Source organism: Phaenicophaeus curvirostris, chromosome 1 (assembly GCF_032191515.1).
Source record: "Phaenicophaeus curvirostris isolate KB17595 chromosome 1, BPBGC_Pcur_1.0, whole genome shotgun sequence".
Classification (NCBI taxonomy): Eukaryota; Metazoa; Chordata; class Aves; order Cuculiformes; family Cuculidae; genus Phaenicophaeus; species Phaenicophaeus curvirostris.
The window spans coordinates 71,690,936-71,707,601 of record NC_091392.1 but is presented as its reverse complement, the minus strand read 5'-3'; the positions used below and the strand labels follow the sequence as shown (position 1 = coordinate 71,707,601).

The window sequence follows — 16,666 nt, the reverse complement described above, 5'->3', positions numbered from 1 at the left end:
GGGGACGGCTCTCCCGCACCGCCCGCCTCCACGGCTCCCGCTCCATAGCCTCCAGGAGCTTTTATTAACCGCCTCCCCGGCTGCTTCGAGCCGGAGGGAGGGCGCTGAGGGGCAGGTGAGCGGCGCGGGGGAGGCGGAGGGCAGGGCAGGGCGCGCCAGGCCCCGCCCGCTCTCCCAGGCTGCTCCGCTCCGCAGCCGGGAACGGGGGAGGTGGAGGCGGCGGGGGGGGAAGAGGTGGAGCCGCTTTATCGGGAGCCGAAGTGGAAATTTCCCCCTCAGTTGCCGGCTCCGCCGCGGAGGAGACGCCAGCGAGAAGCCGCCCGTCCTCGCCGCCCCGCCAGCTCGTCCGCCGCGATGTCCAACTACATCCACGTCCCGCCCGGCTCCCCGGAGGTGCCCAAGCTGGACATCACCGTCAGCGAGCGGGAGGGGCCCGGGTACCGCCAGGGCGCCCTGCAGCTCCTGCGCCGCCTGCGGCCCCACTGGAGACCCGAGGAGGTGACGCTGCAGGTACGGGGGGCGCCGCGGGGCCGGGGGATGCGGCAGCGGCGGGGGGGAGGGGGAGAGAGGAAGGGAGAGAGAGAGGAAGGGAGGGAGGAAGGAAGGAAGGGGGAGGGTGGGCGGCCATTGTGCGGGGAAGCTGCCGCCTCGCTGCCTTCCCCTCCCCCTTCCTCCCTCCCTCCCTTGCCGAGCGCAGCCCCCTGCGCGGAGCCCCCTGCATCCCCGGCCCCCCCCACCTCCTCCCCAGTCGCTCCCTCGCCTCTTCCTCCCGCCAGGCCCATCCCGGTTGGAATCCGGCTCTCTCCCAGGTCGGGGGGGGAGGGGTCTCGCCTGGCCTTCCCCGGGGGAACGGAGGCGGGGGAACCCGCAGAGGCTTCACCCTCGCGGGGTCCGCGCCGAGCAGGGCGTGTTCCGACATCCGTGGGGTCTTTCCATCTCCCGAGGGAGGAGGAGGAGGAAGGGGGGGTGGGGGGGCTGCCGAGGCGGCGGGCACCGCGCCGCTGCGAGGGGTGAACGGAGGCAGCTAAGGGGCCGCGGTTCAGGTTTGGGCTCGGGGAGCCTCGGACCGGTATGTCTCAGTCTTGACCTAGCGCAGCCTTACACACCGCTTAGTCTCGGGTGCTCTCTCGAGGTGAGTGATCGCATTTATGACGAGTCATCTGCTTGGGGATTGGCTGCTTTTGTGCTTCTAGAATATGCTTAACCTGGCCCCGTGCAACAATATACCTGGCTAAAATAGCAGTTCGGCCGAGCGTTTTGCTTATATGATCTTAAACAGCGTTATCCAGCGGTTATTGATATGTGGAAGTGTCTTGTTTTAGTGAAGATCCTCTGAAGAGATCTGCTGGAACTAATTTGTGTAGAAAACCTGAGCACGTTGAGGTAATGGCGCACAAATTGACTGAAATGTTCTGAAATCGCTTCCCTGGAAAAGCAAGTTGGCGTGTGTTAGTCCAGTTAGTATGAAAATAAAGCTAACGAGGTTAAGTAATTTGTTTGAGAGGTGTAGCCGTAAGTCACAACACCTGGAGGTGCAATGAAAATAGCTCTAAATGATGTTATTATAAACAGTGTTGTTGAGAGTTCATGGACTTGTAGAATATCTTGGAAGGGACCTGAAAGGATCTTCGAGTCCAACTCCCTGTTCCTCGCAGCACTACCTAAAGTTTAAACACGTTTTTGTTCTCTCAGCTCTCCGAACGGCATCTTTTTATTTCTCTTATACAGGAATGCTAATAAGTTAAATGGAAACATTCTCTTATTAAGGAAGAATGAGACTGACCTTTTGGGAAAGTTCTAGTAGGTTTAATGGGAAGAGAAAAAAAAATACTGCTTACTTCCTACATTAGTCACTAGTCTTCAGTCATTAGTCTTTGGAAGAAGCAATTAACAGAATAAAAAACACCGGTACCATTGGTGTGGAACAGGGACTTACTTGACTGGTCATGTAATACTAAAAGTAGTCGACTACTGTCTGTGTTTAGAGGTTTCTGTCTAAGAATTGTCTTGAGTTCTACTTCAACCAAGTTACTTTAAGACCAAAACTTTTAAACTCACTTTTTTTTCCTTTTGTTCCTTTTTAACAGCATAAGAACATCCTGTTTGTGAAGCTCTTCAGTCTGTATTTAAAATGCTGTGTGTCTGTAACAAGCAAGAATGCATATGGTTTGAAATTGCTGCTGCAGTCCATTACACCACGCATGTTACATGTGTATCATGTACAGTAAGATTCTGAAATGAAAAGTGACTTTTTTGTTAACATGAGAAAACCAAAGGTCTCCCTTGGGGTCCCCTCATGCAGCATCACAATGAAGCAGACAAAGAACATTGATAGATGTAACAAACTGCTTTCCTTTGTTGAACTCTGCTGTTAGCTACCTTTGCTCTTAATACCTCTTGGGTTAAAATGGTTAGTAAGAAGTTGAAGAGTCCAGAGTTTGCCTTTAAGAAGTTGATTAACTTCTGTAAAAAAAATTACTGCTGTGTGTCGAATTGTTTAGTCAGCTAAGTAATTTTGAAACTAACTGTAGTTAGAAAATGTTAATGCTTAATCCTCACCTTCTGGAACATTTACAATTATCTAAAATCAGGAGTGTTTTTAGTTTTTTTGCATCACAGCATAGAACCTAAGTGTAGGGTAGTGGGTGGAAATAAATCTTCAGTGCTTAAGTTATTATCTAACTGCCTTATTTATCTGAAAGTTTATGGAATTGACAGGTTTTGCCAATTATTTGCTGAATGACAAACCGCTCTACTGTAATGTAACTCCTCTATCTCACATTATATATGATTTTTATCATTACAGAACAATGCAAATATGCAAGTTCTTTTACATTGGTAAGGAAAACCATAGTTTTCCAATCTAAATGCTGATCTTAAAGTAGATACTTTGTGCATTTGTCATCTGAGGATGTACTAGGAGAGTGTAGGACAGGGTGTTATTTTTCTAACTCGTAAATTCTTGAGGTTTGCCTTCTCTGTTTTACAATAATACAAAGCAATTAAACCAAATACTTTCTTGCAGTAGTCACTTTTGGTTCTGTAACAGCTGATTTTAGTAATAAAATTGTGGAGTAGTTCAAGTTAGAAGGAATCTCTGGAGGCCTTTCTTCCAATATCCTGCTGAAAGGCTGACTGCTTGCTTAATTCAGAAATTGGCTGTGATGAACATGAAAAACTGTGTTTTTTTTATTTCATAAACAAAAATACTCTTCAAAACTCAAACTGTTTTGAGTTAAGCAGCTTGAATTGCATCAGTGGGCATACCGATTTTTAGATTCTGGAAATTCTTTATTAATGAAATGATAAACGGAGTAAATTTTTATTCGTTACTATCTCAAAAAAGGTTGTATCACCCTTTGTAATGTAATATTCTTTCCATCCTAAAGTAATTGTAAATATTGAGAACAAAGGCTGTTTGTTTTTATTGGTGAAAAAGCTTAATATTAATGGTGTTAGTTTACACCATTATTTGCATAGACCAGCATGATATCTTATGTGTGGAAAAAAAATGGCTGCAGAATCATTGAGATCTAAAATGACGATAATAATATGCTAGCAAACAATGCTCTTGTCCTGGCCCAAACTGAGGAGAGATTGGAGAGGGAGAAATAATCAGTTTTGCCAAGTGGATCAAATTCTTCTATAAGGTTCCCTTCCCTGTTTTGAATCCTGCAAGCTCCTATCATCTTTGGATAAGTGTAATTGTTCTTTTTATTCTCTGAAATAATTGGACCTTGCTTGTTTTTTGGTACTGTGTCTTTGTTGGCCAGATGTTCATCTTTGCACGTGTCAACGCTTTGCATGACTTTAGTACTACAGCATTTTATAATTCTTTGCAAAAATTTATACCTGTAGCTTTGAAATATGAATATGCAAGGCAAAGCCATGCTTGGGTACTCTCACCAGCAGAACTTCCCCCCCCCCACCCGCCCGCCTTGTTTTTTGTTATGTACCAGGTTAGCTTTTATCCCTGTCCCTTTGTATTTTCTTCCCAAGTTGCTTTCAATAGCTTTTCTTCAGGCAGTATTTTCTGGCTGCTGCTCTAATTTCTTTGCTTGCGTTAGTTTTGGTATTTTCTATATAACAAACTATAATTAAGTTCAGATTTCTGAACTAGTCAAAATACTTCATAGTTTATTTAAACAGACAGAGAGGGATTTGAAGCATTGAAATAATTAAACAGAAAGGAAATGTAAGCCTCTGGGAAAAACAGTAAACTAACTTTATATTTTGTATCTCCATGTCATTACATTTTTCAAGAGAGATTTTTATTGCTTAGCTGTTCTTAATACATCATGCTCTTCAGCAGTTGTGAATGTAGATAAAGAGACACAAAGGACTGAGTTCACAGGTTAACGTCCTGATGTACTAATATCTCTAAATGGAGAAGTCATGAGTGACAGAAAGAATAAAAGTTAATTGTCTGCATTGCTGATGTGTTGTGGAAAAACTGTAATTTGAGGTGTACCTTGAACACAATGTCACAGTAAGTGGGAAATGTTGGCAGTGTTAGATGTCATTGGACTGGGTTTGTTTGTCCATTTTTTTTAAGCTTCTGATGAAGCTTGATAATTTCAATCCCTTAATGTAAAGGGGCTTCTGTGGTTTCAGTAGGTGGGGCAGCAATTGTTTGTGTGGTGATGGTTTTGTGTAATTGATGTGCCATATCACAGTGCATGACGTAAGCCGGTTGTGCAGGAGATAGGTGTGTTTGTGTTGATGACTGATTCTAGTTATGGAGAATCAATAATTGCTTAGGCACAGCTTGGATCTGGCGATGTAATGGCATATAACCTATGCTACAGACTCTTAACATTGGAAAGGATGTTAACTGTCAGAGATGGTTTAGTTCCTGTTCTTTCCCCTCACTGTTACATGATCATTTTGTGTCAAAATCTTCCAGGGGAGGAGCAGCAAATTAGTTCTTTGAGTCTGAGTAAAATCTTTAGGCTCCCTTTTTCTGTTAGCATATTGTTTTTTTTAATTTATTTGTAGCTGTTTTCATCAGTATCACAAAATCTTTAGAGATCTAAAAAATTCACCACTTCAGAAGTCTTAACTTGTTCCTTGATGCTGACTGTTTTCAGGTGGAATATATTTTCAGAAACAAGATGGCAAATGTCATTTCTCTTTTGGGGTTTTCTTCAGACATAAGCAAGAGAAGAGCTTTCTCATCTTGTCACACGTTTAAATCAGAATTAGTCCTGCATATCTAGCATTTTCTAATAGGCTATCGAATGTAGTTTTGAATGCTATTTATTTTAAGGATGTGAAACTTAAGACCTTAAGAAAAAAAACCAAAACCCTAAACCAAAACCCAAAAAGTCACCATTAAAAAAAAACTACAACAACCCTTGAGTTCTTCCTTGAAGTTGCAAGGTTGGTGATTTGGGAATCAAAATAATGTTTAAACGATACTATATAGCATAGGTAGGAAAGGTGTTGCTTCTCCATGCTGAGCTTGGAGCATCTATGGTAGAGCACTCCACGAGTTCAGTAGAAAACTACTTAGTTCAGCCTATGGCCAGACTTAATATTGAATAGTGGTGTTAACTCACTGGCTCCCTGGAAGCCTTGGTACTTTTAGCACCAAACGGCCTTGTTTGTGATCATCTGACCTCCAAAATCACGTAGCAGTGACTTTCACTGGCTAAGAATAGTGATATGGCTCCGGAGCCTGGAGACCTTTGAATGTTTCTTCTAATCCCTGATGAATATATGAGAGTTTACCCAAGGCCTTCATTTTCCAGTAGTTGTACTTTGTGCTTCTTTTATGAATAGCTACAGAAAGAACAGATGGAGAAATAATTAGAATTGTTTCAAGAAATTAAATTCTTGAGGGATGTGAACTTGTGGATGTGCCTGTCTAGCCATCCAAGAAAAAAAGTATATCCTACAAAACAAATGTGAAATTTTGTGAGTGTTATAGAAGCATGCATTAAAAATCTCTTCCTTTCTGGAGATCTTGATGTGCGGTCTGGAATTCTGCAGCAGAATTGGGAGAAGCCCTACTTACGCTGCAGCTTCACATCACTGCTCTGTTTCTATGGCAGTACAATACTACTTTCTGTATGTCTTCTCCTATGCATGTAAGAACAGTGTAGAAGGAAAAAAATCTGCTTTGTTTTACATGTCTACTGTGAGTGAGAAGTGCTTTCTACTTTGCTCCATGACCCTTTTTCTGCCTGCCTGTGCTTGTTACACACCATCATACCTTTGTTGTCATTCTTCTGGACACCTGGAACAGTAGGATCAGAACCACCTGCTTGTGAGATGGGAACATGTCTGGCACATGTGCTGTGCAGGAATCTAATAACATGATCGTTACCAATAAAGGTGCTTTATGTCTTGGTTGAGTTTTTTGTGTTTTTCCTGGACTCTCTTGGCCTGTGTTGCTTTCTGAGACTGTATTAGAGTAACTCAAGCTTATTTGTAGCTTTCTGTCCTTCACTCTGTGTTTCAAATAAGCAATTGCTGCTTCTTCCCAGGAGCTAGAAAGTCTTGACTTCAAGCTAGTTCTCTGACAGCATTGTGAGCCAGTATAAATACCATTTCCAGAAATATTTTCAGATTTTGGTTGTTGTGTTGCCTCACCTGAAAGCACTTATTACAATGCTATAAGTAGATATCACAATAATTACATTTTTGCACATTACAGGAGTAACAGAATCTAATATTGCTGCTGGAAGGGTTTTTTTGATGTGTTGTGTTCTTGACTTCTATTGGCTCTCTGCATTTTTTTAATTCTACAATTTTCTGCCTGCCTTTCATTACTTTTTGTAGATCTTCATCTTCTTCCATATGACCTTGAGAGTTTACAGATTACCTTATCCATGTCATCAGAGTCCATTCTCTGTTTTTGCTGCTCAACTGATGCTCCTATTTCAAAACTGTTTCTGCTGCATCTCAGGTTATGCTTCAGGGAAAGCATTTCAAGTTAATTCTTTAAATACTACAGTAAAGGCATTTTGAATAAAAATAAAGCGAATATTATGTTCCTTTAGTCATAGAAAACAGATGTTTTCTCACGATGGAATATGGAAGTTGTCTGCTCTGAAAAATCTTGTTAGAAAAGTGAACGCTTGTGCCTTTTTAAGAAACAGTAACTGAAATGCTCCTGGGTGTAAATAATTACTTATAGCAGCATGTTACAAGTAGATGCTAATAAGAAGCAGAGTTCCTAAATTATCAGTTGAGGGAGTCCAATTTCCTGGTTGTAGATTTCTTTTTATTAACGCTAATGAGACTTGTTTTAAGGGGATAATAGACCTATGCAGTATGACGAAAGCTGTACAGTGGCCAGAAGTTTGTTTCGCAGTTTAAGCAAATCAAGTTCTTACTGTTTCTTTGTATTGGTACTACTTAATGTCTGGTATTTTGTAGTATCGCCTTAGAGATTTGTCCTTTTCATATGTTTTTTTATGGAGAGAAAGGCAAGCCTTATTAGAGGATTGTTTCACAAGTATAAAATAATTGCACAAGTTCTTCTACGCTGGGAATTATTGCCGATTTTGTTTACTGCCTTTGGTATTCGATCAAGACAATAGACGTATTTTTCTTCAGCAGGGGTAGTGAATTTGGTACTTGCTGGTTTTGATCCTTCTTAGTTCAACAGAACTTCGATTTTTCTTTTGTCCCTGCAATGACAGGTTAAGAGCTTTTTCTAATGCTACGTTTCAGAAGTTTTCATTTAAGTGTGCCAGAAAAAGTATGTTTTAACTTGATCAACAGCTCAATGCTCTTTAAACTTTTTATGAGAAAATTCTGCTGAAATGTCTGAGAATCAGTACTTTTACACTGATTTGCCAGCCATGCTAGAGTGCTCCCCAGTAAATATGGCAGGATTTGCCATATTCCTGGCTCCCTAGAATGAGAAAATTACAGGGGTACTGGAGCAAGTCCAGCAAAGGGCCATGAAGAGGACTGAGGGACTGGAGCATCTTTCAAATGAAGTGTTGGGACTGTTTGTCCTAGAAGAAAGTGGGCTTGTAGGAATCCTATCAAAATGCATAAATAAACGACGGGAGGGAGTGAAGAAGAGGGAGCTGGGCTCTTCTTGGTGTCCAGTGACAGACATTGGCCAGAAGGCAATGGGCACAAAATCAAACACTTGAAATTCTGTCTGTACACAAGACAAGACTTTTATACTGTAACAGTGTTCAAACAGTGACGCAGGTTGCTCAGACTGATCTTAGTGTCTCCAGAACTCCTGGAGATTTTACTGGACACAGTCCTGGGCAGCTGGCTCTAGTGGACCCTTCTGGATCAGGGAGGTTGAACTGAATGATCCCAAGAGGTCCCTTCCCATCTAAATAGTTCCGTAACAGTATACTTATAAGGGGAAAATATATGAATTAATACATTATAATACAAAGGTATAATTTGTGATTTACAAGCCATACTTGAAATGCATTTAAGTACTGGCTGTTCATATTAGATAACGTGGCTTATGCATGTCATCCTTCTCTGATGTAGCACATGTGTTGCAACAATATGCTTACGTACACAGAGAACTTAGTTTCTGTGAAGACTGTTGAAGGCTAGATTCTTCATTACTTGTCTCCTGGTTTTGGTTGTTAAGATAATAGGTATTAAAATATTTTCATAAATTGTAGAGACTTAATTTTTAGTCAAAGGGACTTTGTAAGCAAGTTTATTTGAATTTATGGCTACTGTGTGTACATCAAGGGTATAGGATTTACTACCGCTGCAAGATCTGAGTGTTCATAACTGTTTAAGGAAATGGAGTGCCTTCATATCTCTGCTACTCTGTGGCTTTCCTCGGGAACTTGAGCTATTTCTTGTGATTTATAATGACAAGGTAAGCTTCTCCAGTCCTTTCCTGCATTTATTGATGAGTTCACCACATCGCACAGGGGTGCTGAGGAAGGCAAGGCATAACAGCTAAAACACAACATCTTCCACTATGAAGGTCTTGTATTTTCCTAAATGGGGAGACTTGACGCAACATCAGAATTTCTTCTTTAGGAATTTAAAAAAAAAATTGCTTCTAGTGCTTGATTTCTATAAACCCTTGAGATGTGGAAATAAGCTGTCGTTTTTCAAAATAAAAGCTACCTCTGGGAGGGGAAAAATACGTGAAACTTTCTGAATTGTATTTTGCTTTAAAAAAAATTAAAAAGGAAAAACCTCAAACCCGCTCCCCCCCAGCAAAAAGATCCACCCAAAGCGTCCAGGTTTCTAAGGAATGATGATGCCTGTAAAGAGAAGTTGCCTTTTGTTGATGTGTATTTGACATGTTGTTGACTTATTTTTAATAAAAGTACTTTTTCATTTAATATTAAGGTTTAGTAAGGTCTGAAACACAACAAACTGTGCCATTTGTTAGTATTTTTATTCTGGGCCTGACTTGGAGTTTGAGGGAGAAGACATGCAGGAGGATGCACGAATGGGCATTAGGAAATGAGGAATTTAAACTGTTGCTGCTGAACACTTGGTGTTTCAATTCTGATACATGGTTTTCATTTTTCATATGATTTCTTGCCTTCTATTTGAATTAGGAATTAAAAAAAAAGATATCTAGGGTCTTCAGGTTGCCTATAAATAGAAGCTGCTTGCAGCTTCAAGGACCTGCATAGTTTGAAAAAATTCTAATAAAGGTGATCAGATCATGTCTCCATTTGTCTATTGTGCATATGCCAGAGGAGTTAACTAAATGAGAATTAATGTTGGAAGCACTTCCTGAATTAAAATACTTTGTTAAACTTGCAGGATGTTCAGGGAAAAGCTTTATGCTACTTCTTGCTGCTTTCTTGTTCTAGTGCAAGGTCCTGGAAGGAGGTTTTCTGATTTGTGGGAGGGTTTATTCATTTTTTTAATTAAGTTTTAATTAGAGGTTTGAGGTCTATAGAGTGGGAGAAGAGACATGACTGTAAACACTTAAAAAATTAAATCCGAATGTAAATTACAGTTGGTGTGAGAATTTTGGCTTTAAATTGTTTACTTCTCATGTTTAAGACTACAGGAGGCTATTAAGTAGTTACAAAAACATTAGTGTTGTTGTGATTGTTAGTGTTTATGGCTTGTCCTTCGGTCACTTACCTAACAACTAGAGTTAATAAGGGTAGTGCTCATGTAGCAAGTTCTCAAGCATTCAGTCTGAGTTGATAGAGTGCAAAGGGTTTGAAAGAGCCAAGCATGTGTTTCCTGAGCTGTAAAACTGTCCTGGATTGTAGGAGGAGATTAAGAACTTGCTGTTTTACTCTTGCAGACATGCTTGATTACATGCTGCTGTATGTACACAGCCCAGTAACTCAGGATCTCGTCTGCTTGTAAGGTAGTATCTGCAGGAGTTCAGCCTGTATAATGACTATTTTAGACCTCATCAGCAAATGTGAAAGGAGAAGTGGCAATTATGGAATGGGATTTTTGTTGGCCTGCCACCCCTGTTGCCTCTGTCCTATATCTGGGAACTTGTATTACCCATACATCCATCATAATTTGAAGGGCAGTGAGTAGGTTGTCATTAGATGTAAACTTAATGCTCAAATAATCATACTTATTTTTGTAGAAAGTTACTAGCTTCATCGTCAGTGTGTGCAGGTATTGGTGAAGAGACTGGCTGAAGTCTGGTAAATGGCAGGGCTTGAAAAATGCTTTTTATATATATATATCGTAAGGACTTAAATGCTTTTAAAATCTATTAAATGCCATGTACCAGTTATGAAGTAAAATGAGTGGATAGAGGCTCCTGTCAGAAGCTTTTAAATTTGGAATGGTAATTAAGGCTGAAGACTGGTGTATTGAGTTTTAAGTACTGTCTCAAATTTGTACAGGATGCAAAATGACTTGAGGAATTGTAAAACCTCAAGGCTAGTGAGAAGATTAAAACCACAAAACCTGAACTGTTCCTGACCTGAACTTTGTTTTTTGAAAAGGAGTAGCTTTGCACTCTAGGAGTATCTTTTACTAGTTGTGCACTGATCAGCAGATACTGAAGTTAGGAAGTGTGAGAAACGTGTTTTTGTTTCTATGTTTCCTGTATTCATGACTTTGCGTACTGGTTTAGGATTGGTGCCTTATTGGGGCTTTGATTTCAACCATTTTAATCTATCAGCTTCATAGTAGCTGTGTTGATACTCATTTTACAATATTGAAGTTTCAGTTATTGCATTTTACATGTAGTATTTTGATAGTTCACTGTAGCCTGTTTTCACCCTTTCCTCCTCTCTCTATGGATTACTGGTAAAAATCCTTGCCTTGTTCTTCGGAATCTTCCATTTATCTTAAAGGCTTCTTTTGTTAATGCTCAAACTAGCAAACATTTGCATTTCGTGAACTAGAGAGTAACCTGCTTTCCTTTCTGGCACATTGAAAATGCAGATCTGAGTTGCTTATACATTATTTTTGCTTTTCAGCTGTTCACAGATGGAATCACCAATAAATTGATTGGCTGCTATGTGGGTGACATAACAGACGATGTCGTTCTAGTTAGGATCTATGGAAACAAGACCGAGCTCTTAGTAGATCGAGATGAGGAAGTGAAGAGTTTTCGGGTGTTGCAGGCCCATGGCTGTGCACCTCAACTATACTGTACTTTCAATAATGGTCTGTGCTACGAGTTCATGCAGGGAGAAGCACTGGATCCAGAGCATGTATGCAATCCAGAAATTTTCAGGTAAGCTTTTTATTTTTTTAGTTTATTATTATCTCATTATTCAAGTTCTGTGATGCATTTATGGTGTTCTGTCAAGCCCAAAGGTTCTCAAGCTTTGTTTATGAACAAGCAGAAAAGAAATATTTCTGTAAGCTAAGTTGATGTTCACAATCTTGACAGCTTGCTGTCCTCTGTCTTAGTTATCATGGTATTTAAGTGCTGAACAAGTTGTCCTTGCTGCCTCCCCAGAAGTCTGTGTATTCATTAGAGGTCAGCTTATTGTGAGGGTGTAACACTTGAATGTTACTGTTCTGAAGATTGTTTAATGTGATGTTGTAAGGGGTTGAACTTAATGAAAGCAAGTGCTCCTAGCTCTAACACGTTCCTGTTCAAGTTAGTCTTCCATTGGGATCTATTTTTTAAAAATTATTAGCCATGAAGAGAAAACGCTGATGTCTTGAGATTGTAGCTTTTCGTGTATGCACTGAATTTTTTTTGTCTACCAATGGCAGCTAAATTGAGTCAACTCTTCTAAGGATTAAAGTTGAAGAGTTGACTTTAAAAACAGATGAAGTATGCATGCTGTAACTGAACTCCAATCCCTACTGCCTCCACTCCCTCTGCTGCTGCTGACCGCTTGAGTCTTGAAGGATGCTACAGTATAACTGTACTGTTTTTGTTCAAACCCTCTTTGGATTCCCTTGCTGCTTTTTTTTACAGTTTTTCTGCTAAATATTTAACGTAGTTGTATTCTCTTGTTGCTAGGAAAAATAGGATAAGACTGTCAGATAAACATTAAATATAATAGCAATTTAAACTTTATTTTTGTTTTAGACTCATTGCCAGACAGCTTGCTAAAATCCATACTATTCATGCACACAATGGATGGATCCCTAAATCTAATCTGTGGCTGAAGATGGGGAAATACTTTTCTCTCATACCCACAGAATTTGCAGATAAGGAAGTAAATAAAAGGTAGGTATTATGTTATGTGCCTTCCTGACTTCCCATTCTTTCTGATTAAGGGGTAGAAGAATATTTTCTAATAAAAAAAGTTTGCGTTGCCACATAATGTTAACATTTGTAAAATGTTGAGTTTTGTCATACGCTTTTATACTGAAGTAGCTGTATATATGTCAAATACGATGAGGAGTTTCTTTTAATTCATTTGGTGTGTTGTGTATCTGTACTTAATAGCTTGTGGTTTTATTGGACCGTTTAATGATGGTAGTTTTCTTTACTCTTTTTCAAAAACCAAGGTCAAATCATGTGCTTCTTCAGCTCGTTGTTTAAATTTTTAAGAGCTATCAGTCTCAAACTAAAAAGTGTGTTCTGGGGTGAATACTAAAAGCATGTTTCCTGGGGTTGCAGGAGTACTGCTTGTTGTTCTTTCTAATCCACACTACTTAGCTGTTTCATATTAGTTCACTTTATAGAATTGTCCAAAACTGGGTGATGTAAAAGTTAAGTTAATAAAAGGCATTTTGGGGTGATAAGATAAGCTCTCAAAGTGAGAAAAAGGTATCCACACAGTCAGTCTAGACGTGTGCTATTATGGAGTATAAATAATGTTAAGTCTGGGCTTAAGGGTTTCATTACTCTTTTTTTATCATCTGAATATACCTCTTGCATTGTGTCTCAAACAAGTTTTTTCTTAGGAGTTTAACAAAATAAGAAAATATTTCCAAGGGGTTCTAGCATCAGTCACTGGAAGACTGAGATGAAAGAAATGACAAAACTAGGAGCAATGTTTAACCTAAATAAAACTTCTGTGCTGTAATCCAAAGCTTAAGTTTGGGACAATGTTTGCCAGTGGAGAAACTCCACTCAAATCCAACTTTTAAGCCAAAACTGTAATTTGGAAATGTTTGTGTAACATAATCAAACTTCATATCACTTAGGAAGCAGATTTCAGCTTAAAGACATTCTTTGTGGAACTTCTTTTGAAATCACTGATGTCACCTGCCCTTCTTGCTCCATTGTATTTAAGAATGCTCTAGCAAAGTCTGAATTTTTTTATTCTACAACATGAAATTCTTAATAAAACTGAGAACTTGAGTGATTGATTGAAAATCTAGAAGATGAAATGTCTACTTAAGTATATTTACTGCAACTAGTACTAAAATGAATGTTTCATTTCCTCGTAAAGATAAAATTGTACATAATAATTACTGTTCAGTTTTGATCTTGAGAGAAGCAGTGAATTAAATTCATGCTATAACCCTTTTAATCTTTACTCCTTTAAAAATGTGCAGAATTGTATTCAAGTTCCACTCCTGGTTTTTGGGCTACTGTCATGTTTACAGTGCAAACTTCAGAGAACTATGTTTTTGGGGAGAGCAGAAATATTTGTCAGTAATTTGACTGCCATTGTGCAAGGGGAAAGAGTGCCCTGGTTTGGAAGAAGGTCTATTGAATTATTTGCAGTACCTATGTAGAGAAAATAAACACTTGGTATGGAATACAGAGTTCTAAGTATTAACTCTCAAACTTCTTACACCTGAAAAGGTTTTTAAGTGATATTCCAAGTCCACAAGTTCTTCAGGAAGAGATGGCCTGGATGAAGGAAAGACTGTCAAATTTAGGATCACCAGTGGTACTCTGTCACAATGACCTGTTGTGTAAGAATATTATTTACAACAAGAAGCGAGGTAGGTATTGAGCTAAAACGGCAAGTAGTGAGTGGCTTTGTTTATGCTATAATTGCATTTAATACATCAGTGGTGTCATTTTACTGACTTGTTCAATTCAACTTAGTTTGAGCTAAGTTTTAAGACTCAGTGTAATGATAGTGATACCTGTTCAAATATCAAGTTGCTTAATTAGCCAATTCTCATTTGTATGTTACTCTACAGAGGAAGAATGTTGGTGTTTCTTGTTTTTCTTTAATGAATTTTTTTATTCCCTAGCCTGCCTGCATGACTAAGTTTCAAAGTATGTAAATGTTCATATTAATTCTATTCCAGTCATATAAAGCTTTTTTTAGGAAGAAAAAAAAATTTGATGAGCATTGAACACCTGAAGAAACTTCCTGTTATGTGTATTGTTCTGGCTTGTGATCGTAAGAAGACACTTCCATGATGAAGTGTCTTAGTGGTACTTAATACTACCTTCAATGACTCTATTTTCTGCATAAGGTGCACAGTCATCTCAAATATTTTATTTTGTAAATATGTGCTTGATTTAAACAGTTGTAGGCAGTATATTTTTTTGGCAAAGATTAATTACTTTGGTTTTATTATAATACGTTTAACTCATCTATGTTATTAAGGAATGACTTTTTAAAATCTTCAAATCTTCTGTATAAACTTAAGAGTTTATTCTTCATTTTAGTGGTTTGAGGTTCGGTTACTAAATGAAGCAATTAAAGAGGACATGAAAACAAACAAAAAGGGCAAACTTGCAACACTAAAATGGAGTATAAGTGCAGTAAAAATGCACAACTTTCCTCCCACTTCAATATCTGAGCTGAGTGCAACAAATTCATCCAATTAGATCAAGATTTTCTTTTATAATGGGGATGCCATATTCCTTCCAGTATCTCCATATTTGCTTGTGATGGTTTGATGCATCAGCCTGAAGTGTGTGAAGTAAATGACTGTGAATGGAACTGAATTCTCTTTCTTCAGTCATCATTGGTCTTTGACCTCTTAAGCTTATATACTTTTAAGTTCTAAATAAAAAGTAATGAAAACTTGCTGGAGGTGATTCCAGTAGGAAAACTGTATAACCAGTTCCTGCATCAGATATACACTGAATGCTTGCAGATTGAGGAAAGAAAATCTTTTGGTGGCTTGTATACAAGTTTCCATCTGAATAATACCACTTCTAAAGGGTATTGCTAGTGTTTCTAGTTAGATAGGTATATACATATCATGTTAACGTAAGGTTTAAATTCTAGGAATTCAGTACCAAACTTAAATGGTTTTACTTCATTTCAACAATGGGTTATAGGTGTCCTTAAAAAGAGGAGGGCAAGGGGAAAGCATGGAAGGTATGCAAAAAAATCACTACTCCAATGTGCTTAATTTGATATTGTAGCACCAAAATTAATTCTGTTTTTACTGTATGGATTTTTTCAGTGCTGAAACTACTGTGAGTTTTAGCATTCCAGATCAGACCCGTTGAGGTAAAACTAGTTTTTATACTTGCTGATAATAGTAGAGCCGTGCTGGGAAAGAAATCGGAGGATTTCCTTTAAAAGGTTTATTATTGCAATCAATATGCTTGAAATTCTTACTTTTTTAAAAGAAATGCTATATGCCTTTTCTTTTTGTAAACAGAATGGAGAAAAAAAACAATGCCAGCAGTGCATCACTTACGAGCATCACTTAGGAGCAATCCTACAATAACCAGTGTGTGAGTGCTTAGTATTTGGGGACAGGGTTGGGAGGAGGAAAGTATGTGAAGTGGTTTGGCTTCTGCTTCAAGGTAGCTGTAAACAGCTTGTGGGGGAAGGCTTGGAAATACGGAATTTACTTATTAAACTTAAGTTTGAATGTTGCACGTGTACCATGTTGTAGAACAGTCTCGGTACAGCAGGTACCGTTTTCATAGTAACCAAACCTCAATGCCATCTGTAGAAAGACTATTTGTCATATGAAAGCTGTTTCTTACAGTGTACTTTTTACAGAGGAAAAGAGCAATCTGTCTGTTAATCTCTCTGTTAACATTGCACTGTGATTTTTAGAAGTGGAAGCTCAGCTTTAACTGTAAATGAACATGCATTGCTGCAATTCTGCTTAGCCAAGCAAAAGCTTTTATTGGTATACAGAACAATTTTGCAGGAGCACAAAATAGGCTCTTTAAAGATGTGCTTCATTAGGAAAAGCACCAAGATGTATGAAGGTAGTTAACAGTTTTGGTGATGCTGTACTCTTGCTAAATTTACTCTTCCAGCTAGGAAGGCTTCTGTGCATCAAAAAGATCCTGGTGACCCTAAACTTTAATTGAGAGAACTGATCTTCTTTAACAACTATTTTTTTCTTCTTTCCGTAGTAAAGTTTGTGTGAAGTTGGTAGTGTTAATCTAGCTTTTCAGAAGCTG

The 16,666-nt window shown here is 38.9% G+C and overlaps 1 protein-coding gene across 1 annotated transcript in view; it reads left to right on the top strand.

Moving 5' to 3' along the window:
- Positions 1 to 244: 244 nt before the first annotated feature.
- Positions 245 to 16,666, top strand: part of ETNK1 (ethanolamine kinase 1) — a 32,200-nt gene continuing 15,778 nt past the window's right edge. Inside the window, exons 1-4 of the mRNA XM_069862684.1 lie at positions 245 to 510; positions 11,382 to 11,641; positions 12,455 to 12,595; positions 14,129 to 14,271. Coding sequence (XP_069718785.1) covers positions 355 to 510; positions 11,382 to 11,641; positions 12,455 to 12,595; positions 14,129 to 14,271 — 700 coding nt within the window. The 5' untranslated portion in view covers positions 245 to 354. The remainder of the gene's footprint in view (positions 511 to 11,381; positions 11,642 to 12,454; positions 12,596 to 14,128; positions 14,272 to 16,666) is intronic.